This window comes from Anguilla rostrata, chromosome 1 (assembly GCF_018555375.3).
Source record: "Anguilla rostrata isolate EN2019 chromosome 1, ASM1855537v3, whole genome shotgun sequence".
NCBI classification, from domain to species: Eukaryota; Metazoa; Chordata; class Actinopteri; order Anguilliformes; family Anguillidae; genus Anguilla; species Anguilla rostrata.
Window position 1 is genome coordinate 38514124 of NC_057933.1, and position 25517 is coordinate 38539640.

Consider the following 25517-nt stretch of genomic DNA (forward strand, 5'->3'; position numbering starts at 1 on the left):
ATATACAATAATATACAAACAGAAGAGCTCAATGAAGCGTGGAAAATATATTAAACAAAAGAATAGGTATTTTACTGAAAGAAGTTCCAGAAAAGTATCTTGTGTTGGATTGGGTTTTATTATCTCACAAAACTGCACCAGATCACTTTAAAAGCATCCTTCCGAAGGGGTAACTTGGTGTTACCGAAACAAGCATCTGATGTCCAGATATACGGTGAAATGGACACAGAATTGATGCCTGCTCTTACAATGAGGTTAAGCATTTCCTAATGGGTATAGTGCTGCAAGGGTGTAATGTAACTTCAATTTCAATGCAACCTCCTTTGTACAAATTTCATTTCAGGGGGAGAAATTACACCCATGAGGACAGGGAGAGCACAAGGAAAAGCCAAAGCGTGAATGAAGATAAACATCATTTAAATATCATTATAAAGCGAGTTATTTTCGCCGTCATTTTTTCCTATCAACTCTGCCTGTGTTTGAACCTGCTGATTTTGCTTACAGCCATGCGTAATGTAGCCTATGGAAACACTCTTAATTCGCATTTTCGTTTTTTTTTCTTTTTTGCGATATTTCAAAAGTTCGCTTAAAATTCGCTTGACAATTTAATGGAAACGTGGCTATTGTAATCCGAGGGTGCAAGAGATGTCCCCAAAAGAGGGGGGTATTCAGACTTTAACTTGCTATCTAGCTGTGACAATGCTATATAGCTAAATAATGTCAGCTACAATTAGCTTGCATTAAGTTTGTTGGCCAGCTGGCTTGCATTTGGGATGATTGAGGTAGCTAGCTAGCACAACAACTAGGATAGCCTATTTCATTTTATGTTCAATGACTAATGTTAGCTGACACATCACATAACAACACAAAGTTTGCATTACTAAGTAGTTAAATAACCGTTTCATACCTGCAATTTGTTGCTATTCCCTAATTCTTATGATAGCAATGTTTCATCTTAAAACTTCATGAGGGGCTCATTAATATGCTTTACAATGGTCAGAAAGCATTATATTCCTTTTTGGAGAGATTTTGGATATGTTTCTGGACCCCTAGATATTTTAGACCACTGTACTGACAGAAAGCTTGTCATTCCCACTTAAAAATGATGCAACAGTGAGTTTCTTGAGTCAAAACAGTTAATTTGTAGTGAAATATGTGAATATGCATAATGCATATGCAATGCATAATTTAGACATTTTGGGTAGATTTGGAGACGCTGGGTACACTGCTTAGTTTTTGCTTCATAAATCTATAATAGTTCTACATATCCACCCTTAGATTTTATGAGCTTGTGGTCAAGAAGTTTTTGATCCAGGACATGTATAGTTTAACCTGTTGTATACGTATGTGCGATCTCTCTGTATTTCATTGCAAACAAAAAAAGTGCAAATTCATTTTTGATTTTTTGTCTAGACAATTGCATTTGTGGCACTTTCTTTCTTCCAAAATTATGAATATAAACGAATCTATGTCAGTATTGTAAATTGTACAAATGTCTTGCTTCATTTAAGCCATTTTTCAAGTCTCTGTGGTGTTCACATCTGGAGTTATAAGGCTTTAAATAGGGTAACCTCTAAATGGGCAAGGATTGGCCTGATTTGGCATGTGCGCTAAGGGGGTAATTTGGTAATTGTTATTAAAGATATGAATTATTAATCAAATTGCCAAATTTGTTGATAGGCAGAGCAAACTGTTTGGATCAACCTTTATCAAAATGTACAACTCACAACCAGATGAAAATGAAGAAATGTATTTTAAAAAAAAAACTTATGTTGCAATGTAAAACACTGTCAATTATTAATAAAATCAAGTTTCTGTTCATGATTTCCATTTTTATTTAATAATTAAATAATTGAATCAACTTATATAGGCACACATCATAAAGGCCTAATGAAAAAAAAAAGTATTCCATTGAAAAATTATCTAGGAATGTAGGATTTTGTAACTAGAGGTTTAGCTAAATTATTACCTGAAGCTCCTTGGTGGCTAATGTCGAAATCATAATTGCACAATGTGCAAAATGCATGGTGCGGAAGTTTTGGGGGCGGAGGCACGGCCATTGCTACTGATATTTTGCGAGGAACTTCTGGGGGGCATGGACTCGCTTCTTTTTAGTAGGTCTGCTGCTCTCTCTCTCTCCTTGTTAGTATCCTTGTCATCTGACGTCATGATTATTTTCTAACCGCAAGGCTGGTCGGGTGACTGGCTGCAATAATAGGAATTATTTGCTACGTTAGCAGTCTATAGCAGAGACTGTAAAAAATATGGACAAAGCTACTGTGACGTCACCCATTGACTCTCCGTGGGTCTCCGAAAATACGTTTTGAAGCTCAATGGCGGGCGCGGCCATTTTGGAGTTGGAGCCAAAACCACAGAGTTTAAAAGCCGCTCTGTGATTTTTACAATTTGATTGACAGTCCGGTGCGGAAAAGCCCATCAACCTGAACGAGGCTAGCTGACTGTCTGCCGTTATGTTTTAAAATATATTATCAGATGTTTACGGAGTTTAATTTCCATCCGTGACTGTACTGTCATGTAATCACGTTATATGTATGACATTAAAAATACAATTAGGCTATGTTCAGTTATCTTCAATTCATGTTTCTCAGCAAAACGAATATGCTTAACTAGCATATCAGCTTGCCAGTGAGCTAGGTAGGCTATCCGTGGTTAGCTCACGCATTAGCAATATGAACCACAGGGGAAGAACATTGACTACACTGATGGTCAATCAATCGGAGATGTGTAGGCTACTGGTGATTTGACTAGGCTAATTTTCGTATAACTGTCTGGTAGATCTGCTGTTAACCGAGCAAGTTATCGTCGTAGGTTTTCGCCAGTCAGTTAATGAGCCAGTAACTGCTACTACTAGCTACTCCATCGCCGTTTGTGGTGTTCACTTGCTGGGTGACGCTAGCTGACCGATCGTTCGCAAATCACTTTCTACCGAATAAAAATTAACACTGTCAGCGGTTATTAACAAATCTACCAAGTATTTTAATAACTGATCTGCAGGCGTGTAAATATGACAACGCACTTTGTACAGCAAGTTTTCCACCTGGTGCATGAAGACAAAAATAATGTAGCCTACGTTGAATTTCTAATTATTATTAGGCTATCGTTTTTTTCTTGTAAATCATCATAACCAATGAAGAAAAGCCAATATACGCAAGGAGCCCCCAGAACCGATTCTGAGAACCACTGTCTTAAATGCCTAGCTTGTCGGTCTCTTAAATGCTAAAAACATATTCCTTTCTAAATGCCAAGATGGTTAATTTCGTTAAATTCTGTGTGTGTGATTTCAGCAAATGAACCTTGAGACTCTTAATTCGCTTCGTGAAACTGAAAAAGTGTTTATCCCAAAATCGGGATTATAGTAGCTTTGTCACATGCTTGAAGCATGGCCCAGGTAGACATTTACGGAATGTACACGACTGACAAGCCGCCAAACACGTCTGACAGATTGAATGTTTGCCGGTTAAGGTTAGCTAGCTAGTCAAATGGCTTGGTAGCCGAAGTTGCGAACTGTTTTAGCATAGACTACTACTGGACTACCAAATATAGCAAGCTGATTACGCTTTCTGCCAACTAATTATTTGGTTAAGTAGGCTAAAGGAAATAGTAAAAATGACTCGGCTACCGAAAAACTTAAGAGGAGGATTATTTTATGGTCGTCTAGTGCAGCTGTAAATAGCACACGCCATAATGAAATCACCACGAAATGGGATGCCTGCATTTTCAGACTTAGCACAGGCGGACCGTAGCCGGAGCCGCAATGGCAAGGCCAAGAAGCGCCACCGCCCACCCCAGTGACCATAGACTGTGGCCCCTACTGTAGCATAGTCCTCCGAAGTAATCCGGAAGTGACGCAAGCTGTACCTCATTGGTCCAGAACAAATATTGGCCCTGTGCCCAAATGATGCAATAAATCATAAAATAGACCCATGGAGTCATAAGACGAATAAAATACACCTATTATGACTATTTGTTCTTGTGAGAAAAAATTAGTGGCTTTGTATTTTTATTGCATTTGTACCGTAGACTTACATGGAAACCGGATATGAAAACACCTATACTGGAGCCATCCGTAGTGGCGCTAGTGAGCAACCAGGAACTACAACACCAGGAAATGAGCTTCAAAAACGAAGTCTGGTTTTGGCCGCTTGGTCTATAGTCAAACACCTTTGCAATGGTCACTTTGCTCCAACAGAGCGTGCGCAATTCAAAGTTTGAACAGGGAGTCTCCGTAGCGTTTGAGTTACTGCAGCTAAATTACTCCATCAGTTATTCACACGTCTCGTAACGAGGCTAAATCGTATGCGAGCTACTACTACGGCTAACTATATACACAAATTTATCTCATTAGGATAAACCCCTTGAAATGCATCATTTCGTAATGTTACCGAACATGTTTTAACGTTTTATATGTTAACATTACGGTCACATTTTTGTGCTTGATTATTACTTCCCATTTTACCTCAGCTATGCAGCATTGCGCCTCGGTGGATAATAAAGTACCGCTGCGTATCAGTGGATGTTGAGTGGGTCGGGGAGGGGTTACAGAACCACAAGCACAAGGTCGCATCTGATCCAATCTGAGGGATGTAGTTTAAATACCGAATAAATGTACGGTATTGTTTTGTATTAATTGATTGTTTTCCGTAATTAAATTACAATAATACATTTTTTGCGTAGTTTCAGCTGTCATTTCGTACCTGCGTATTTTGACCAAGAATTGCGTGGTTGGTACACAAAATGCATGCAGGCTTGCAGGTCTGCTTTTGTCCCAAAGTAATCCAAAATGCAGAAAAGAAAAGACAGCTGGATATTCATGAAGACCATAGATGAAATGTAGAATGGCAGACCTAGATGCAGGACTTAGATGCCCACTTCCAACTGTTACAAAACTACTTCCTTCCAAGTTGCCCAAACCTTACTAAAAAACTAAAAGAAAGCTGCATATTTTATCTGGCAAAAAGGAGGAGGGGGCAGGGGCATGGACATCCCCACTGACACACACACATATATACACACACACACCTCAGATAGAGCAGGAACTGGGGGGGTTACTGTCTTATCTCCAGGGTATGCTGGCCGAGCACTTTGAAGCTTCCTATGGTGAGAACGGCCAACTGGTGAATTACATCTCTGACAGTTTATTTGCAACTTAAAATTAACACCCAGTAATAAATTTAAAATAGCTAATGTACATACGCATACACATGTAAATACATACCTAAAATACTTCATTATCCCCATGGGGACATTTTCCTGGCAGCATACAACAAGATGGGCTATCCAGACATATGTTTGCCCCATTAATGTACTGTATGCTTGTGGGTAAAATAAAGTTTAGCCAATGAAGTACAATAGTATAATTTCTTCAACAAAATACAATAATAAAACAGCTTATTTGTAAACACAGTTTTCCTAGAAACAACAATACTACAATAGCAACTACTACTACTAATAATAATAATCAGAGGTGGGGGACTCGAGTCGCATGACTTGACTTGAGTCAGAGTCGAGTCGCAAATTTGAGGATTTGCAACTTGAGGACTAACGTTGATAAAAGACTCGACTTGACTTTGACTTGGAATTCATGACTTGAGACTTGAGGCAGATGACTCAAAAGGACTTGATAGTTTTTATTAAGCTGAATAGCCTATTTGCATTCTTCTAAATATTGAGCATGAACAGTTACTGTTTTGAAACATGATTGGGTGACTTTTAGTGCAGTGCACGCAACCTAGGCTTAAAAGACAGTGTCTAGCAGGACCTAGAAAACAATGCAAGCTGAAAACATGTTGAAAGGATTCTCCCATACCTGCGTTGATTTTCTCTTGAGCATTATATTACCAGACCGTTTCTGATTCAATCAAGACGGCTTATGAACTGACAGCTTTTCAAGACAGAGCTTCATCATTCTATTCACGGTCCCTCACTAGTTCAAAGTCAATGTAACTCAACCACAGCAGAATGGTCTCTCCCTCTCTCTAATCAACTGTGTGACAAATCATATCAGGCAAACAAGATGGTATTTTTCCTTGATGGGGATTAAAATGTCAGTGTTCTAAATTAATGGATGTATTAGTCTACAAAATCCACAGCAGAAAATAGTAATCATCAAATAGAATACTATGTTTCATTTTCGCGCAATTTGAACAATTGCCTATACAATAGGTACTCACGTGTGCCGCATAAAAAATACAAAGTGGGAAACTGTTGCAGATATAATAATCTATTTCGGCATTCAAAGGGTCTTATATAAAAATTTAAAAACTGCCATGATCATCCAGACATGCTAGTCACCCGCCACACCATAATATCAGTCATTTCAACTCTATTTTAACGTCACTCACTATCCTCTATGTTGAAAACTGTCTAAGGAAGGCCTAATTAAAGGAAAAATGACAAAATGCTTAGAGATGAAACAGCATACGAATATCATATGCTATCATATATGTCTGTTTTAATGTAATAAGTGATTTTAAAATGTCAGTAGTGTAACCTAATGTAACCAGAGCAGCCTATATTTTTAGGAAGGAGGTTGAAAAGAAAAACATACCTGCAGCTCACAAAGGTAGCAATAACTAGTGATTTGTGGACTCACACTATATTACAGTCATATTCCCATTAAGTTTGTGAAGACCAACAGAAACAGAAATTTCTCAAGTATCAACAACTACCAGACATTTACAGTATCTATACCAATTGGTCCCATCATCATGTTTTGTCTGAGAAAACAATCTTTCATTTTATCAACAAAAGTATTTTGTCAAACATTTTTTGCCCAAACTAATATAAAAGTAGTACTGATAATTATTTTGTGTTTTGCACTCAAAATTAGGAAGTATCGATAAGTATTGGTATCGATTATTGATAAGTATTGGTATCGATAAACAGTATTGATAGTGGTATTGGTATTGATAAAATCCTAACCATACCCATCCCTAGTTGTAGAGACTAACTAACAGGTGCAGTTTTCTCATGACATGGCTTGCCATTTTACCCCATTCTCTCTAATTTTTGCCATGAACTGAATGATCAGTCTACAAGCTACTGAAGCAGGTGACAAAGCCTACAGAATCCAAATATATCAAACACAGTTTCACAATAACTTGAAATGCCTGCAAATAATGTTTATATTCTTATAGTTCAATACCGTACTGGAATGTATAAATAGTAATGTTTGTATTTCATTACACAAACCATAAAAACAACAGGTAACCTATTTGAATAGCGTAAATTCATTGGTCTCAGTTTCACTTCCCACTCAATAGCACATTGTCCTTCATGGAAATAAACATTCCCATCCCCAGAAAGTGCACTCTTTCTCTTTCACCTCCTGAACCATCATCTTCATCATAAGAATGAAGTATGGCATGAAGTGACAGTTCTACTGATTATGTTCATTTCTGAGACATGTTTCTGGAGTATTAGAACTACAGTGCTGCGTGCTCTGTGCTTCATGTGTGTTTTCAGCATCTAGTACTGTTGGTAACAAAACGGCCGGAATTTAGCTAAATGTAGTCATGGTTTTCAAAAGTAAATCTGGTTTTATTGCCAACTGACGTCATCCAGGTTGAAGGAGTTCAGGCATCCAATTGGATGCTACGTGGGGAGAAACTTCAGGGAATGCTGCAACTCCCACCTATAAGGGCTTAATTATGACCACAGCCTAGTGCACAAAAAGGCTGCTTGGCTAGCCAGTTAGTTTTAGTACATTGTTAATATATAGCTTTGTATTTGCTTGGAAAGTTTCTTTCTCTTTTTTCTTTTTTGCCTATTTGTTGGTCACTTTAGTCGTCTGCTTGAATTAGTTAAGCTTTGTGTAGTTTTTGCTTAATGGGTTTCTGCACTTTGAGTCTGGGAGAGCAGGTGTCGAGGGAGTTGGTTCTGGGAGTCAGGAACACACTGTTGATCCTTCTCAGTGTCATTGGTCTAATTCAATGAAACACCAGTTTTAGACTGGGTGACTATCTGATGATCCCAGTGACATGCCTGCTCTCACACACTCAAGGTCGCTGCAGTGATCTAAATGTATATATGGTGGTGCTAGTTGGCATAGTATATTATGTTTATAAAGGTCGGTACTAGTGGTATAGTATATTATGTATTAGTCTCAGGATGCTGCACTCTAGTATTTGACACAGGGATTGGCACATCGTAGTATGTGCACATATAAATGTCTATGCTGAATCATGGAGTTTAGGAAGTTGGATGCAGATGTCCAGACAGCTAAGCCAGCCGGAGGATCCAAGCAATGGTGCCCCTCAAGCCAGCAGGGCCTGAGATATGCTTAGCAACCTAACCCATGTTATGGCAGGTAGTTCAGTCTTGTCTCATGAGTGCATGCTCAGAGTTAGCCACTGTAGGGCTTAAACATCAATTTAAATAGGGTTGGGGCTCCAGTTGGAGAGTTCTCAGTAGTGGTTGGCTTTGCCACTACAGGCCATACATTGGTGGCTGAGGATTGTATAGTAGCTGAATGGGGTTTCTGTAGGAGTGCATATCCTAATTTTTGACCAGAGACTACATTTTATTCTGTGTACTGATTAATGCTGTTAATTGTTCATGGGTGTTCTTATACTGCACCGTGGTCCCAGGGTACTGTATTCCATTCGTTTCTTACTTCCATCTAGTGTTAGATATCAGTATCCATCTAACATTATCCATTGTTTTCCCTTTTTGTTGTATCTCCAAAATTTTATGGTTTTAAAAGCTTTCATTGTACCAGCTGAGTCCATTCCCGATCCTGATGTCTGTAATAATGAGACACCTGGTGCAAGGGTTAAAAGGACTAGATTTAAAATTTTTCGTTTACTTTTACTTTCTGGAAATATTAAGCTGAATCCCAGGCCTGTCACTGAGTTTGTCAACACCTGCTGATTTTAAGATAAGACATGATGTAGCATTTGAGAAACGGATTGGTCTCGGCTGTGCTGGCTGGTGGAGAGAGCACACACAGCTGGGTTGTGTTAACTAATCAGCCCTGGTGCTTAACCCCTTAGCGCACATGCCAAATCTAGCCAATCCTTGCCCATTTAAGGGCTTTATAACTCCAGATGTGAGCACTTGAAAAATGGCTTAAATTAAGCAAGACATTTGTACCATTTACAATACTAACAGATAATTTCCTCCTAAATTATGAATTTAAACTAAAGTGCCACAAATTCAATTGTCTAGGCAAAAATCAAAAATGTATTAGCTCTTTTTTAGTTTGCAGTGAAATACTGAGAGATTGCAAATATACAACAGGTTAACCTCTCAGCATAAAGCCCCTATTGGTTGGCATGCCGACATGCCTAGATTGCTCAATTCAGATATTATGTGCTCCTGTAACCAAATTATGAATTGAAAACACAAACTCGGTGTTCTAGCTTTATTAGTAGACTATTCAGGACAACTATGCCGAATACGGAGTTTCACAGCGCCACCATTGTCACGCTGGTCGTGCATTTACAAAGCACCCCCTCCCAATTACACCCCCCACGCATGACACACAATAGGACAATAGTGTCGATCTGGGGCATACATGAAAACATTCTTTTACCACAAAAAATGTGTATTCTGTCGTAGCAAAGGGATAAAGCCAACAATAGCCAAAGGTATGCCAGTACAGCAGTGAAAAACGCTGCTCACTGAACACTGAAATAAACAAGATGAATTTTTGTTTTTTATTTCAGTGTTCAGTGAGCAGTATTTTTCACAGACCCAAAAAGGGAGGGGGGTTGCTATATAGGTAAAATCGAAATTTAATGCTATGGTGATAAAATCATCTTGACTACTGAAGAGGTTTCTTGCTGTTAATATGTATTTAACTAATGATTCTCAGTTCACAGTGTTACAGTGGTCACTGGTTTCAAATGACGCGTTTGCCCCCGCCGTGGCAGTTCTGCCGGCCAGAAGGAAATGGATGCGGGGTTCTGACAGTAGAGGGCAGCAGAGTGTAATATTTCCTCATAAGGACACCTTCCACTATCCTGCATTGTACTTCACGTCACGCCGCGTTGCATTTTGGGGTGATTCGCAATCTTAAAATGAGTTTAGCTCTGTGATTTTAAGATAACATTAGTACTTGGGAAAAATAACGCCCTAATACCAGCTGATATTGGGCTGGTATCAGCATAGAAGCCATTCAAATATTTTTATGGATCTGGTAACTCTCTTTTTTTAAAATGATTACAACAGTTTGCAACATAAAACTCGTGAGACCCTAACAGGGACGTCAAACCCGTTTTGGCGATTTTTCAGCAATTTCATAAATGCTACCCAAATGGCAACATATAAATACCTAATTTATCAGAAAATAACAGTTGTTTTCTTTAATACGATTCAATATGAACCAAAGTACATTGGGTAATTATTTAAAAAAAACAAACCTTTTTGTTATAATGTAAACCGAACATAATATCAAAATCGAGAGCTAGTTCAGTTTATGTAATTGTATGTTCAATATCGGTCAGCAACACGAATAACCAATTGATTCTCGTTTTTCGATTTTATGTTTCAAAATGAATATCGAACACCCATTGATTTCTTGCTTTTTAATTTCTGTTCCTGAAACGGAAAACGATTGGCCAAAAACTACACAGATCCCCAATGATAGCTAATACTTGCCGAGGGAAGCAGCTAATTTTTTAACATCGTATTAAAGGAAACAACTATTTTCTTAAGTTCTAGAAAGTCAGTGATTTATATATTATTATTTGATTATACTGTAGCATTTAAACTATTATGGATTATAAATAAACTGTTAAACTGTCAAACTGAAAAATCGGTTTGACCTCAGGGGTATGCATCATCTCACACTGGCAACAAGTTGGGAACTGGGAATCGAAAAGACACGTCTCCTTTTCACCGTAATTAAATAATAAAAATAAAAAACACCCATTTGTAAAACTAAAATGCTTTATACCACACTGCAGACATGATCTTAAGCCTACGTAATGACCATGACCAATAGATGGCCTAATGTAACACTCTTCATCTTTGATGACGGACTGTCCGATTTACGCCTCTAATTACTCATTGCAGAAGGAACCTGCCAGGTGAACAGAGATTTCACTTGCTTTCTTACAAATCTTCGAGCAAATAGAACATAAAAAATGTTTCTATAGGTTTTTACACAAATATGTGGTCGTTAAACATCTAAAAGGCTGTGTTTTTATTACTTCTGTTACTTCCCACAATAACATGCATATTATAAAACAATAGTCTATGTTGCAAAACTATTTTCTTGAAATAAAGTACACAGCTGGATCAATTCCAATAGTTGTATTTCTGAAATATAGTGTTTTTGTTATATAGGCGATAAGGGAGGTATTACCCTTTTAAAATCACTACACGCGTGAAATGGAGCATCGCGTAGTTCTGGCAGGCCACGAGAGTCAAGAGAGTCTGGCAGGCCACGAGAGTCCCCACTGCCTGACAATAGCCAGGTGTTGATGCGGAATGTGGATGTGCGAATGTAGGCTACTGTCTCTCCTCTGGCAGGCTATTTAGCAACTGAACGATCAAACATCAAACATAATCAGTGGAATAAACTATATTCACACTGTAGGCTACTGTAGGTGCTACCGAGGATAAATTGACGATAAATTTGCACAAGCCAATATATTTGAGGAAAAAGGATTTTAATGATATTGAAACAGCAACACCAGACCACAGATAGTGGGATAAAATTTTCTCCAATTAAATTACAATGGCTACATTCCAGTTGGTCCACCTCGCAATTCCACAACTCGGCGCAACACTTTGTTCAGATGATCAATGTATCTGTTGCAGAGCTCTGTGTGTTGATATGGAATGCGGATGTGCGAATGTGTCTGAACAATCCAACATTATCAGTGGAATAAATTATATTCACACTGTAAGCTACTGTAGGATACAGTGCTACTGAGGATACATTGACGATACATTTTCCCAAGACTCTTGGAACACAACAACTATTGTTTCAGAAACTGCTGCACATAATGAAATTTATAATCACAAAAAAATGGACAGATGAGGTTTTCCTTGGTTGTTAAATTGCCTTGGATTTCTACATTAACTTCAATGAGCAGCAAGCGATTTTGCCCTGAAGTATGCGCAGTAGAGATGGTCTCCCCGTTACTTCCTAGGCTTCACCGCCTGGCCCCTCCTACCATCTCCAGTTCTTATGAACGCAAGATGGTCTGTGCACATCTTTGCCGGTCTATCTCAAAAGTGCCTCAACAAAAAAAACAAAAAAAACCTCAGACAAAACAAATCACGGAAATGCCGAGGTAGAGACAGCGGTAATGAACCAACATTATCTACGCTCGCTTCCTTCATTTTCCCTTTAACCATGAGCAAATACTCAAATGTTAAACAATGATGGTCTATTTAAATGATTCAATAATTTCCATAATTGTCCATTCCCCTATTCGGTAAACGAGGAATGAGACGCTGGCAGGAGAGAAATGACTACGGGAAATTTGCCTTGAATACATTCTAATTAAAAACAATTCACACAAAACCAAATAGCCAAAGCAGACCAATCTGGTCTGTGCTTATAATAAATGTGTGTGATAAATGTTGTTTCTTTTCCATTAATCATTTGGTACAGGACTGAATTGTGCATACAATTCTCAAATGGCAACTAGCAGCGGTGAACAAAAAGTTATTTACCATGTTACATTTATGATGCGTTACATTTATACAAACTCTACCCTATATCCTAAGTGAAACTAACATGGATGACTTTAGACAGTGCTCAAAATTATCTGATTATTATTAAGTTTCACAGTCTGACCATGAAGTTCGTTGAATAACCATTTATAGACGTAAATATCACTCAAATACACACAAAAATGTTATGGGTAACAAGCATGTCCCTATTTTCAGTTTATCTTCAAAATGTATTTTCCTTTCCTCTCCTTTCCCGTTAAAATAAGAGCGGTGATAACACTGTTCTACATTGCTCGTGAGTGCCACAGTTGAAGTGTTAACTGCCAGATGTGGTTTTGAGTGCTCACATTTGCCACCTGATGGTGGTTTTGTGAACAAAAGTAGTTCCTGTAGAAATACAAAGAAAATATATGCAAATTTGCCGCTGCCAGGAAGATCTCTCGCGGCAGAAGCGTCATCTGAAAACAGTGACCACTGTAAGCTGTTATATGACTCCTTCGGCATCAAGGGATGCGATTTCATCCTTGCATGATTTATTGGTTGAGTTTAATGACAATGGTCTCTATTTTCAAACCGGCGCAAAGTGGTGGCAAGCGTAACGCAAGTGTCTTTGCTAGTTTCAGACCGACGCAGTTGTCATTTTCCCGCCCAGCGCCCACGTTGTTTAAATAGCAAATGTACTTGCGCCCATCTGAGTGCCCATGGGCATGTTGGTCTTAAAATGAGGTGTGGTCAGGCACATTGTTGGTGCATTGCTATCTTGAGGCAGCTGAAAGCGAATGCGCGATTGACCAACAAAAACCTGGTCTTAAGTCAATGGTGCAATATTTTTCTGTTATTTTAAGGGCGCATTATTAAGATAGTAATATGCGCCTACATAGGCAGGTGCACAACGCAAGATTTTTTTTTTTTTTTAAATGTCATAATGGTTAGTCATAATATTGGTAATATAATATTCATGTTTATAATTATATATATTAACATTATATTCATAATATAATATTTGGTGGAATCCTGCTGTTGCCGTAGATGGTCTGCTCGCGCGCTTTCAATTCGCACAGGAGCAGATCCATTTCCTCTGCAGAGAAACGTTTTTTCCTACTACTTGGCAAATTCACCATTATAATAGCAATCCGCCAAGGTGCAAGTGCAACTGGCTTTTAAAGGGAATGGGGGATGACACTCTGATTGGTTTACTTCATGTTACGCCCAAAACATACCTATGATTAGTTAAGAGACTAAGTACAACCCCTTTGAACCATGCGCCTTACTTTGCGCTCAGATTATCCGCTGTTAAACTAGCAAAAGTGGATTTGGACATGCCCTAAATGCACTTGCGCCATGCACTTTATACCGTGCATCGTTAAAATAGAGCCCAATGAGTTTGTTTTAATGGACGATTTAAATTGGGATTGCTTAACACCTATTTCGGATCCCTTCACAGGTGTTTGCAACTCTCTCAATGTCACCCATCTTGTCAGTTTTCCTACATACCCCAATACAAATTTACCCGATAAATCTAGTTTTACTGATTTAATTCTTACCAACCCTCCTCACAAATACCGGGCAGTTTCTGTGTTGACATCAATGACCATTGTGCCATAGCATGTCAAGAATACTAAATTGGCTACAGTCCCGCTTTATTTTTTAAATAAATTTTAGGAACTTCATGATATACAAGCATGTGAGTTTTATTTAACTGATTTTATCTCAGATGTTCATACTGCTTGGGATTATTTAAAATCACATTTTCAAGAACAGATAAACAGGCTCCTCTTAAGAGGTACAAGGTAAAAGGGAGAGATAACCCTTGGTTTTCCTCTGATCACTCAGATATATTTCATCAGAGGATTATTGCTTGGGCCAAAGCTAGACAGTTAGACTCTCAAACTGACTGGTCCTATTTTCGTTTCTTAACCTAATGATTTCCTGAATTTCCGCAGGTGAGAAAAAACATTATTCTCTTAAATTATTGCTTTTATTGGTCACTATACCACTGTAAAGCTTAGACTCTTCGCATTCTGAAAAACCCTGTCTCAATCAGTAAAACCACCAGAAATAAGAAAAGAAATAACAAGGCAGTCCCCTTCCGCTAAGTAGGGCTGAAATTGACACCCCAGGTTGATGATTATGGCATTTTACAATCCAATAACTGTCAAAAAACTGATACTGCTACAGTGATGGTATTGATATTGCTAGAAATCCCCCTCTGAGCCCTAAGCAATCAATATGCTCTTTGCATGCAGCAAGAAAATGTCACTATTTATTCTGCATTATTTCCATTGAGCTGAAAGCATTTTCAGGAGCATTTGAACACAAACATTTCTATGTATGTAAATAGAATTTCAAACACAAAAAGTAGCATTTTTATAAAAACGCTACTTCTTACCTTATAAACAGTGAAAAACCTCTCTGAATTAGATGTTCCAGTGCCAAGTAAATTACCAAAAAGCAAGCAACTATCAAAAAAAAAATGGACTCTCTATAAGATCTACCCATTGTGAGTCTGCCCCTTCTTCGGAAACGCCGTACACATTACAGTAACCATAAAGTTCTATTAGCTAATTTATTTAGCATTTGAAAGTGGCTTACGGCTGTCTGTTAGCTGGAACTACGGCTTCACTATTCTACTCTGTAACTAAGTTACTTTCACATGGCTATTCGCACAGCGCATGAATGGATGCTTAACAATGCTTTATCAATTGTTTATTGGAGCTTTGTTTGTTTATCTGCAAAAAGACACTGCAATAGTGATAAAGGACACTATATTATTGTAAATCTTTTATGATTCCATTAAATATTTTTGTTATTTTCCTTGTACTGCTTACAAGCCTGATTTACAGAAGTCTGGCAGCTGATTGCAAGTCAGAGCACAAGGTGCTCTGCTAGGTAAAACCAAATTATTGTTTCTAAGTCAATTTAGTTTGTGTGATAACTAACCAGGGGTTAAATTGGGATTTGGGAGGTGGGTGGACCCTGAGATCCGGTGGGAGGTCGGTGAAAAAAGGTACAAACCAATGAATGTCACAACTCAAAATAGTTGTATCTTTAATGTATTGTGTACATAATTGTAATTAAGGAAAACAGTGTTTTAAAAAGAATGTATACTATTGATTCAAGCTTTTACATAATATATTTCAAGTTTATTGAGTGTCATTAATGCTGAGAATTTTTTTTACCCAGGAAAATAATCGGTCATCCTCCTCTTGTCCTCACTTTGTTCCTCCTTTATCCATCTTTCTTAAACTGGTGAGGCGCAAAACTTTCCTTTAAACTAATCATTGATCTCAAACTGTTGTAACTGTTGTAGTTAATCAGTGATTAACAAGCATGCAAACATCTGACAAATCAAATGGAAAGGGACACAGCTTCTTCGCATTGTGTTAGGGAGATGATAAATGCGATTTAGAAAAATCAGTTTTAATCGCTAAGAAGTGGCAGAATCTTCCCCTGATTTTCCTTGAGTATCAATACAATTAATCCACAAAATAGGCTACTCAATACTACCATATATAGCCAGCTCTCCCCAAATAGGCAGTTTTAGCGAGTAGCCTAGGCCGTATAGCCTACATTTATTTTCATTTGCAGTATGAAATTGTACACATTTTTAATCAACATTATTTACTGATACAGGCACTTCTTTCTCCGCTCTCGTATTCATGGCAAATATCCGCAATGCGTAGGCTAGATTGTAAACACAATTGAAGTGCAGGTTTTGTTTTTGCTGGTTATTCTGAGAGATAACATGGTAGATAACAGACTGGTGTATCTTGTTTGTTAAGTGTAGACTACTTGGTGATTAAAACAGATTTCTAACGGATAAATTGAATTTGTGATTTAATCCCCCTAACACAGTATGAAGACGCTACTTGTTAGGCTACTTGCCATTTGATTAATCCGATCGTTGGCACGCTTGATTATAAAGGAAAATTACTAATGAAAACAGGTTTAGATCAATGATTAGTTTAAAGTTAAGTTTTGCGCCCCGCCAATTTTCAGGTCATAAGTCGCCGCTGAATAAAACGTTATGTGGGAAATATTCAATCCTAGCATAGCTGCTGACCAGCAACCTGCTGATTTTGCTTAAGCAATCAAAGTTGCTGTTAATAATAGCTGGCGTTCGTGGGGGCTGTTTATTCACCTCTCTTCAAAATGTTGCATAGATGAAATTACATGTTAATGAAACTACCTACCGCATCCGCTTCCAATCAATCAAGACAATCAACGATATTTTTCTTTCTGTGCTGTCTATATAAACGACTGTTCCTCCTGAGTTTTTTTTTTCTTCGGATTTTTGATTGGTTGAGCGAGTAACTGGCTAGAGGGAACACATGGACTGGAGCCTAAATGGACTGGATTGTCATAGTTATTTGTAAAACTGCCGGTCAAAATCATTTATTTATTTACCAAAGGTGGGTGGACGCCATCCACCCCCAATTTAACCCCTGTAGCTAACCATTATGAACACATTGTACAGCGCTTCAAAACGACAACATTTGACCAAAATACAGGGCTTAGTCAAAAAGAGAGAATGAGTAAATATTTGCTTTGTGGGATACCAGAGGGTACCACCCTCAATGGAATTAGCTTCTGGAAGTGGAATATGGCTGGGAAAAAGATATACACAATATTCCAATGTGGAGAGGTTTGGTGCCATTTGGAGAGGTTTTGTCAACACTTGGGCCCACCTTTGGGAAAACACATGTCAAATTTTACTTCTTTGTTTAATCCACACCAAAATTTAACCCTGTTGTTGTACGCAATCTGGGGTACGATTGATCAAAGAAATCTGGTTCCACCCAGTATCAGAAGTACATATAATCACTACAGAATAAAGAAAATACAATTTTTCTATTTATTTGTTGTTTTACAGAATAAGTATGTCCTGTATGTGAGTGATACTTTGGAGATTTGGTCATTTTGGTACAAATGTGCTCTCTGTTTCAAGCTTTGAACCATTACTGTTCTTATTATTTCTTAGTAATAGCATAGCATGTTTAAGATATTTAATTAAGGAATTAAACCGGGGCCACAATAAATATACATTTAGCTCCTTCTAATATTATATTCTAGGTTATCCTAGTCTTCCATTACAGTTTTAGACCACAGAAATTGGCAGACACAAAGCACACAGCTCTTAAGGGGAATAAAAAGAGTTAATTTGATTGGCTATGACTGAATCCAGCTGCAACACACCCACTGATATATTAAACCTAATCCAGCCCATTTTCCACCTGGGCTGCATGCTTTGCACTGTGCGCTCCTTGCGTCTGGTCATGAAAATACCAACATTCAGTAGCTATGCCCAGTCTGCCTATGTGCTATGCCACTGACTGCACCCATGCACCATGCAACAATGGTTCCAGAAAATTTTGCCCTAAGACTCAAAACAAGGAATTCCATCGTAAGCTATGTTAGCAAGTGGGCCAAAATAAGATGTAAAACTTAGAGGAAGCAAGGCCAGCCTGCTGTAGGCTGTCCCAGTTAGTGTTAGTGCATCTGCATCCTTCTGCCATCACCCTTCCTCTCACCCTTCCTCCCTGTCCTCACTGCTCTGCTATGTGTCTCAACCCCATCCCAACCTGTTCTCTCCCCTACAGAACGCGCTTCCGCAGGCGAGGCCTCCCACGGCAACGGAACCTCTCCAACCTTCGCTATCCCTCACTGACCCCCTGTGACAACTTCACGGTCGCAGGAGGGCTATGGAACTGCCAGTCTGCTACGCGGAAGGCTGACTTCATTTCGGCCTACGCTTCCCTCCTCTCTACATTTCCTTGCCCTCACCGAGACCTGGATCACACCAGGCAACACTGCAACCCCTGCAGCCCTCTCCTCCTCCTTCTCCTTCTCTCACACCCCCCGCCTGTCTGGCCGTGGTGGGGGCACAGGTTTGCTGATCTCTCCCTTCTTGAAATTCTCTGTCCTCCCCTTCTCTCACCTCTACATCTCTACCTTTGAATACCACTCTGTCTCAATCACCTATCCTGTTAACTTGTATATTGTTGTTATCTATCGTCCTTCAGGGCCCCTGGGAAGCTTCCTCGATGAGCTCGACACCCTGCTCAGCTCCTTCCCAGAGGATGGCACCCCACTGATCCTCCTGGGAGACTTCAACATCCACCTAGATGCCTCCCAGTCCGCAGCCTTCCTGCTCCTACTCCACTCATTCGACCTCTCCCTGTGCACTTCCCACCAACACACAAGGCTGGCAACCTCCTAGACCTGGTCATCCTGAGGAATTGCTCCTCCTCCGATCCCACAGTGACCCCTCTGCACCAGTCTGACCACCACTTCATTTCCTTCTCCCTCCCTCTTGCTCCCCTCCCTCCCTGCCCTCCATCCACTCCTACTGTCATGGTCCGCCGTAACCTCCGCTCCCTCTCTCCCTCCTCTCTCGCTTCTAGTGTCACTGCTTCACTCCCCCCTCTTGAATCCTTCTCCAACCTTTCCCACTGACTCTGCATCTTCCGCTCTGTCTTCCTCACTCTCCTCAGCACTTAACTCTCTCTGTCCTCAGGTCTCCAGGCCGGCACGCTCGTCCCCTCCCAGTCCGTGGATGTCTGACCCCCTCCGAACCAACCGGGCCAGCCTACGTGCAGCGGAGAGGAAGTGGAGGAAATCCATGGCTCCATCTGACCTGTCTGCCTACCAGTCTCTGCTAGCTGCATTTTCTACTGCTGTAACCTCTGCTAAAATTAATTATCAAACAAAAATTCATAAATCTGCCTCTAACCCTCATCAACTGTTCTCTATTTTCTCTTCTCTCCTCAGCACTCCTCCTCCCCCACCTCAGTCCTTCCTCGCTGCAGATGACTTTGCGGTTTTTTTTTGATGAGAAGATTGCAGACACCCGCAGCTCCTTCACATCCACCGCCACCCTTCCCCACTCCCCCCTCCCCTTGTTTATCCACTTTCTCTCCCCTCACTGACTCTGATGTTTCCCAGCTCCTACTCTCCCACCGCCCTACCACCTGTGCTCTTGACCCTATCCCTTCCTCTCTCCTCCAGACTATCACACCTGACATCCTCCCGTTTGTCACCTCCCTTGTGAACTCCTCCTTGTCTTCTGGATGTTTCCCCTCTTCCTTCAAGCTGGCCCATGTCACCCCACTGCTGAAGAAGCCCACTCTGGATCCCTCCATCATCCAGAACAACCGTCCTGTTTCTCTTCTCCCTTTTTTATCCAAAACAATTGAACGAGCTGCTTCTAACCAACTCTCCTCTTTTCTCTTGCAGAACAACCTCCTAGACCCCCACCAGTCCGGCTTCAGACCTGGCCACTCGACAGAGACCGCACTCCTCTCGGTCAGTGAGTCGCTTCTCGCTGCACAAGCAGCCTCCCGTTCGTCCGTCCTGATCCTCCTAGACCTTTCTGCTGCCTTCGACACAGTCGACCACCCCATCCTCCTGTCCTCCCTGGCAGTTATGGGGATCTGTGGCACAGCACTAGACTGGATCGAGTTCTACCTCTCCGCTCCTTCCAAGTCGCCTGGGCCGGTGCAGTATCGGCACCTCGCCCCCTTGCCACAGGAGTTCCCCAGGGCTCAGTCCTTGGTCCCTTCCTGTTCTCTCTGTACACCCAATCTCTTGGTCCTGTAATCTCTGCCCATGGTTTGTCTTATCACTGTTATGCCGATGACACCCAACTCTTTCTCTCCTTCCCCCCCTCTGACACACAGGTCTCCGCTCACATCTCTGCTTGCCTGAGGGACATCCAGAGCTGGATGGATAACCACCATCTTAAGCTGAACCCAGGTAAGACAGAGATGATCTTCATTCCTGCTCCATCCTCTAACCTCCTTGACTTTTCTATTTCCCTAGGGGACACCTTGGTGTCATCATCACCCACTGCCAAAAACCTTGGAGTGGTGATGAACAACAGACTGTCCCTCTCCCAGAACATTGCGGCGGTGTGTCTAACGTGCAAGTTCTTCCTGTACAACATCCGGAGAATCCATCCCTTCCTCACCACCTACGCAACCCAGCTCCTGGTTCAAGCGATGGTCCTGTCCCGCCTGGACTACTGCAACTCGCTGCTGGCTGGTCTGCCAGCATCCGCCATTAGACCCCTGCAGCTCATCCAGAATGCTGCAGCTCGTCTGGTCTACAACCTCCCCAGACATTCCCATGTCAGCCCCCCTGCTCACTGACCTCCACTGGCTACCTGTTATGGCTCGCATCAAATTTAAGACTTTGGTGCTTGCATACCAGGCGGCTAAGGGGTCAGCACCAGGATACATCCAGAGGAACATCAGACCCTACACACCAGCCAGACCTCTCCATTCTGCCACCTCTGGACGCTTGGCACCTCCCCCTCTTCGTGTCTGTACTTCCCGTTCACATCTGCTGTCTGTCCTGGCCCCTCGCTGGTGGAATGACCTTCCCGTGACGGTCAGAACAGCAGAGAATCTGACAACCTTCAAGCGCAGACTAAAGACTCATCTCTTCAGGCTGCACCTCTCCCCGCCCCTCCCTAGCCTCTAGTTTAGCTCTACTCTATTTACCTCAATGTACCTAGTTAGGCTAATGCGATCTCGTTAGTTTTGTATTTGGCAGGATTGTTTTGTTTGATTCTGATTAGGCAAATGTGATTTCAGTGCTAGTTTTGTACTTGGCAGGATTGTTTTGTTTATTTTTTGTCAGCATACCCTACAGGGTTGGAGTTCTGATCTATGTGGTCACTTCTGGCACTACGATTTTTACTTCACTCTAGTGTGTTTTTCTGCACCTCTGCACTTTGAACTGATGCACTTGTTGTACGTCGCTCTGGATAAGAGCGTCTGCTAAATGCCTGTAATGTAATATAAAAAACCTAGCCTCTGATGATCTGATATAATGATTTGATAATTTCTTCATTGATGCTTTTACATTAACTGAAGCGAGGGTGCAAATACACTTGGTTGCAATGACCATCTGGAATTCAATTGTGCAACCCTATGTTTACAGGACAGGGCTAGCTCACTAACAACTTCAACATATTGCCATTCTGTGTCCCAGTGAGAATTGACTTGGGCAACTCAGAATACGCTTTCAGATTCACATCAAGAAATCAATCTAATCGAGTCAAAAACAACAATGACCACACTACTTTTCAGAGATTTAATTTCCCCTTTGTATTCTAACACCCAGAATGTGTGGGGCTCTGAGAATATCTGGTACTATTTTGACGTCTGACTCATGTTACATTCAAGCTCCAGTTTTTTGAAAGTGGATTGCATAGCTTACTCCAGACAGAGAAAAGTCAAAGTGTTTTTATTTATCAAGTGCACAGTATAACACAAGGTCATTCTGAGCAAAGAAATTCTTATGACATGGCAGGCAGCAACTACGTAGAAGCAAGACAGACAAAAATATCAAAAAATATCAAAAATATCAGGGCAGAGATTGTCTTAGGCTCCCTGCCAGTCACTTCCTTTTCATACCAAGGGCATTGCAGGACATATATTGGGAATTGACATTTGTTTCCAGAATAATAATAATAATAATAATGTAATGGTATTGTTAATGTTCATGTGGAACTGTTCCCACAACACATCATTTCAAAAGGATTCAGACAAGCAGGGAATTTCAGCATGTGGAAACACACAATGATGAGACAGAAATAGACTCTAAATTCTAATGTTAGCAATCTCACCTTTTGCCAAAATGGCAGAATGACCACAATACTTTGACCATGACACTGTGACCATCACTGTATTGGTTTCCTATATTATAACCACTGTACCTGTATTACACTCAACATTGTTACCTGCATTTTGCAGAACATGTTATGCATGCAAATTGGTTCTATCTTTATTGAGAAAATGCAATGCAAACTCTAAAACAGTTGATCTGCATAGGGGTGTCTTTAAATCTTTAATAGAATGAATAATATTTGGGTGTTATTCGGTGGCACTTTGCTGCAGTGCTTTAGCGATTCACAAGCAATAATCCATGTATTTACTTTCTGACAATTTTCCTGGGTTATTCTACTGTGTGTTCAGCCTTCAAGTGTGTCATTAAAAAGTGTTATGACGAGTTCCCAGAAGCACATCTAGGACAAAACGCATGTCAGGGCGTGTTAATCACCTGGGCCCCTTGAGAGCATGTAGTGCATCAGGAGAGGGGAGGGGGCGTCAGTCTCTTCAGCCTCCACAGTGCAGATACTACTCAATTACCTGCCACACCTAGAGGCAAAAAAACCTGCAGAGTGTTTGTAAAAACACTTTAGCAGCATCAAACATGATACTCCGATCACTTCCTCCAACCCAGTGGAGGCATCCAAGCTTCTCATGAGGTGTAGCAGCCAAATTTGGAGCTGTGACAAGTTTCCAGAACTCAAAATGTAGAGGGAGGGGGAACAGCAAAAACCAAAGACTGAGACCATGCTTTATGATGGGTGAGTTAATTATAACATATCCTGCAATGTCTAGAACCGGTTAAACATTCAATTTTGTTTTAATTGATGTAATAATTTTAACTGTTTTTTTTTGGTGGGGAGGGGGGGGGGGGTCTATGCTGTGGGTTACTTTTTGATGGAAAGCCTAAGAAAAGGGGCCATCTGGCACTATGAATCTGAACTGCTACAATCAGGAAAATGTCCTTTCCTTTTCTCATTTCTATTGCTGAATTAAGTGATGTCAGGCAGCCATGTCTGCTGATAAAACCATACTGTGATTTTATCCAAATGGGACATCTTGGAGAGAAATCTTTGGTATGATGAACTTACATACGAGAATTGAATACTTTTTTAAAAACATTTTAATTCTGTCTACTATGGAGATATTCCATAGCATATCATAAATAATTTGGCATGCCCTGTTAATGGATTAATCAGTTGGCTGATTCATATAAATGCAGAATTGTGTAAATAGTGTCACTCTTTACACATGGCTATTCAATCCAAGTCAACATAGATACATCATACTTTTCTTGAAAATTATTAGTTCAAACCTTATCTCACTGGTGACATAACATGCATAATAACTGAGAAAAACTGAATATTTTAATAATTGAGTTATAAAAAAACGGAAATATATTTAATGGTAATGGTAAATGGTAAATGGACTGCATTTATATAGCGTTTTTATCCAAAGCGCTTTACAATTGATGCCTCTCATTCGCGAGAGCAGTTAGGGGTTAGGTGCCTTGCTCAAGGACACTTTGACATGCCCAGGGCGGGGTTTGAACCGGCAACCCTCCGACTGCCAGACAATCGGTCTTACCTCCTGAGCTATGTCGCCCCTCAGTCATTTATATGAATTTCGATATGTTAGTATACATGTACACACATTTCCAAAGGCATTTTACAGGAGAAATATATTGGTGTGGTTGTGATGTCAGTCTTCACACCAGATCTAGTGTTGCCAATGTTAATATTCTTTGTTAAAGAAACATAGCTGAAGCAAAGCCACTTTTAAAACATTGATGTGGACAAGAAGCCAATTTGTCAAATAATTATTTATTTTTTTCACAAAAAAGACTTTTTCACAATTATTGGCAACCTTGGTAAAGATGAGCAAAAAAGTTTATGGAAAAATGTCTGTTGTCTATCACCTTGATCTTAAAGTTAAAATATGAGTGAAATCTAATTGAGGTAAAATTCTTCAAAGAAAAAAACTTTTATTTTTCTCAAAAACAGACACCCCTAGAAATTCTTATGTACAAAATCTAATTGACATATATGCCCATTAAAAGTTTACTTTTTTTGCACAACTGAGCCTTTAGGTCATTTATGAATTCCTGCTTCATTGGGCTATGACTACGAGGTGACATGCAGGCCAAACAGCTGTAGGTCATTTATCAACATGAGGCAAAAGGTTGTTGACCTTCATAAATAAGGCAATGGCTATAAATATAGGAAAAGGTCTGAAAATACCCATCTCCACTATTAGGGCAGTTATTAAGAAGTTTCAAACAACCAGACCTATGATGAACTTGCCTGGAAGAGGACACAAGTGTATTTGCCCCCGTTTACTGTGAGGGGGATGGTTTGAGAGACGAAAGTCTCCCTACGGATCACAGTTGGAGAATGTTGGCATTAAAAAGTGTCCAAAACTAAAATTAGACACCACTTCCATGCCAACAAGCTATTTAGAAGTCTTTCCAGAAAAAATCCTCTGCTATCATCAAACCAACATAACCACCAGGAGTTTCTTAAATGTGACTAGAACTTCTGTGGCCAGATGAGACAACAATAGAGGTTTTGACAATGAACACCAGAGGTGGGTTTGGGGTCAAAAGAGGCATGGTCATGCAAAAAAGAACCTAATCCTCAATGTGAAGTGGAGCAGTTTTACTTCCAAAGGCCTGGGAACCGTGTTAGGATACATGGTGTCATGGACTCCATCAAATACAAGATTTCATATGAAAATCTGGATTCCTCTCCCAGGATCATGTCATGGTTGAATCATCCAGTGGGACAATGATAAAAAAAACAAACAAATGGTTCTCTGACCACAGAATCAAGCTTTTGGACTGCATTTGGACTTTTGCAATGCCCATCCCAGTCCCTTGAGCTAAACCCCATAGAAAACTTGTGGGGTCAGCTGAAGAAAAAATCCACAAGCAAAGACCAAGGGCTGAAGGATCTGGAGAGACTGAATAGTCTTAGATCCCATTAGGTATTAACCTCATTGAGCACTATAAGCGAACTCTGCTGTTATCACCCCTGCACAGGGCTCAATTCAGGGGTGTCAATAAATGTGACACATAGAATAAAAATGATTTTGTCTTAAATATTTTTTTACTATGCACAATGGTATTACAGTAAAACTATATCATTTTTTTTCATATCACTGAGCACAGAAAACATTTGATAAACAATAAAGTGGATGTTATTCAGTATTTTTTGCTCATAATAATTGAGGGTGCCAATACCCCAG

General features: G+C 40.1%; 2 protein-coding genes across 5 annotated transcripts in view; one reads left to right on the plus strand and one right to left on the minus strand.

Moving 5' to 3' along the window:
• Positions 1-25517, minus strand: part of prkd1 (protein kinase D1) — a 350726-nt gene that overhangs the window by 193662 nt on the left and 131547 nt on the right. The window lies entirely within an intron of this gene.
• On the plus strand, positions 18173-21284 carry LOC135239463 (uncharacterized). Of its 3 annotated transcripts, none has more exons than XM_064308131.1 (4): positions 18173-18542; positions 18678-19333; positions 19426-19959; positions 20334-21284. In XM_064308131.1, exons 3-4 carry the CDS (start codon positions 19486-19488, stop codon positions 20802-20804), a joined length of 945 nt encoding a protein of 314 aa, XP_064164201.1. In that variant the 5' UTR covers positions 18173-18542; positions 18678-19333; positions 19426-19485; the 3' UTR covers positions 20805-21284. The 3 variants fall into 3 exon arrangements, 2 of the variants coding, with proteins under 2 accessions (XP_064164201.1, XP_064164210.1); XM_064308140.1 differs by lacking the exon at positions 18173-18542 and having other exon boundaries at positions 18565-19333; positions 20334-20409; positions 20476-21284; XR_010325378.1 differs by lacking the exon at positions 18173-18542 and having other exon boundaries at positions 18567-19333; positions 19426-19963.

Bases quoted from the DNA above. Each gene is read 5' to 3' on its own strand.
- LOC135239463 (XM_064308131.1), top strand. From the start codon at position 19,486: ATGAGAAGATTGCAGACACCCGCAGCTCCTTCACATCCACCGCCACCC. The intron at 19,960-20,333 runs GTCAGTGAGTCG...TCTGACACACAG, and splicing joins CAGAGACCGCACTCCTCTCG to GTCTCCGCTCACATCTCTGC.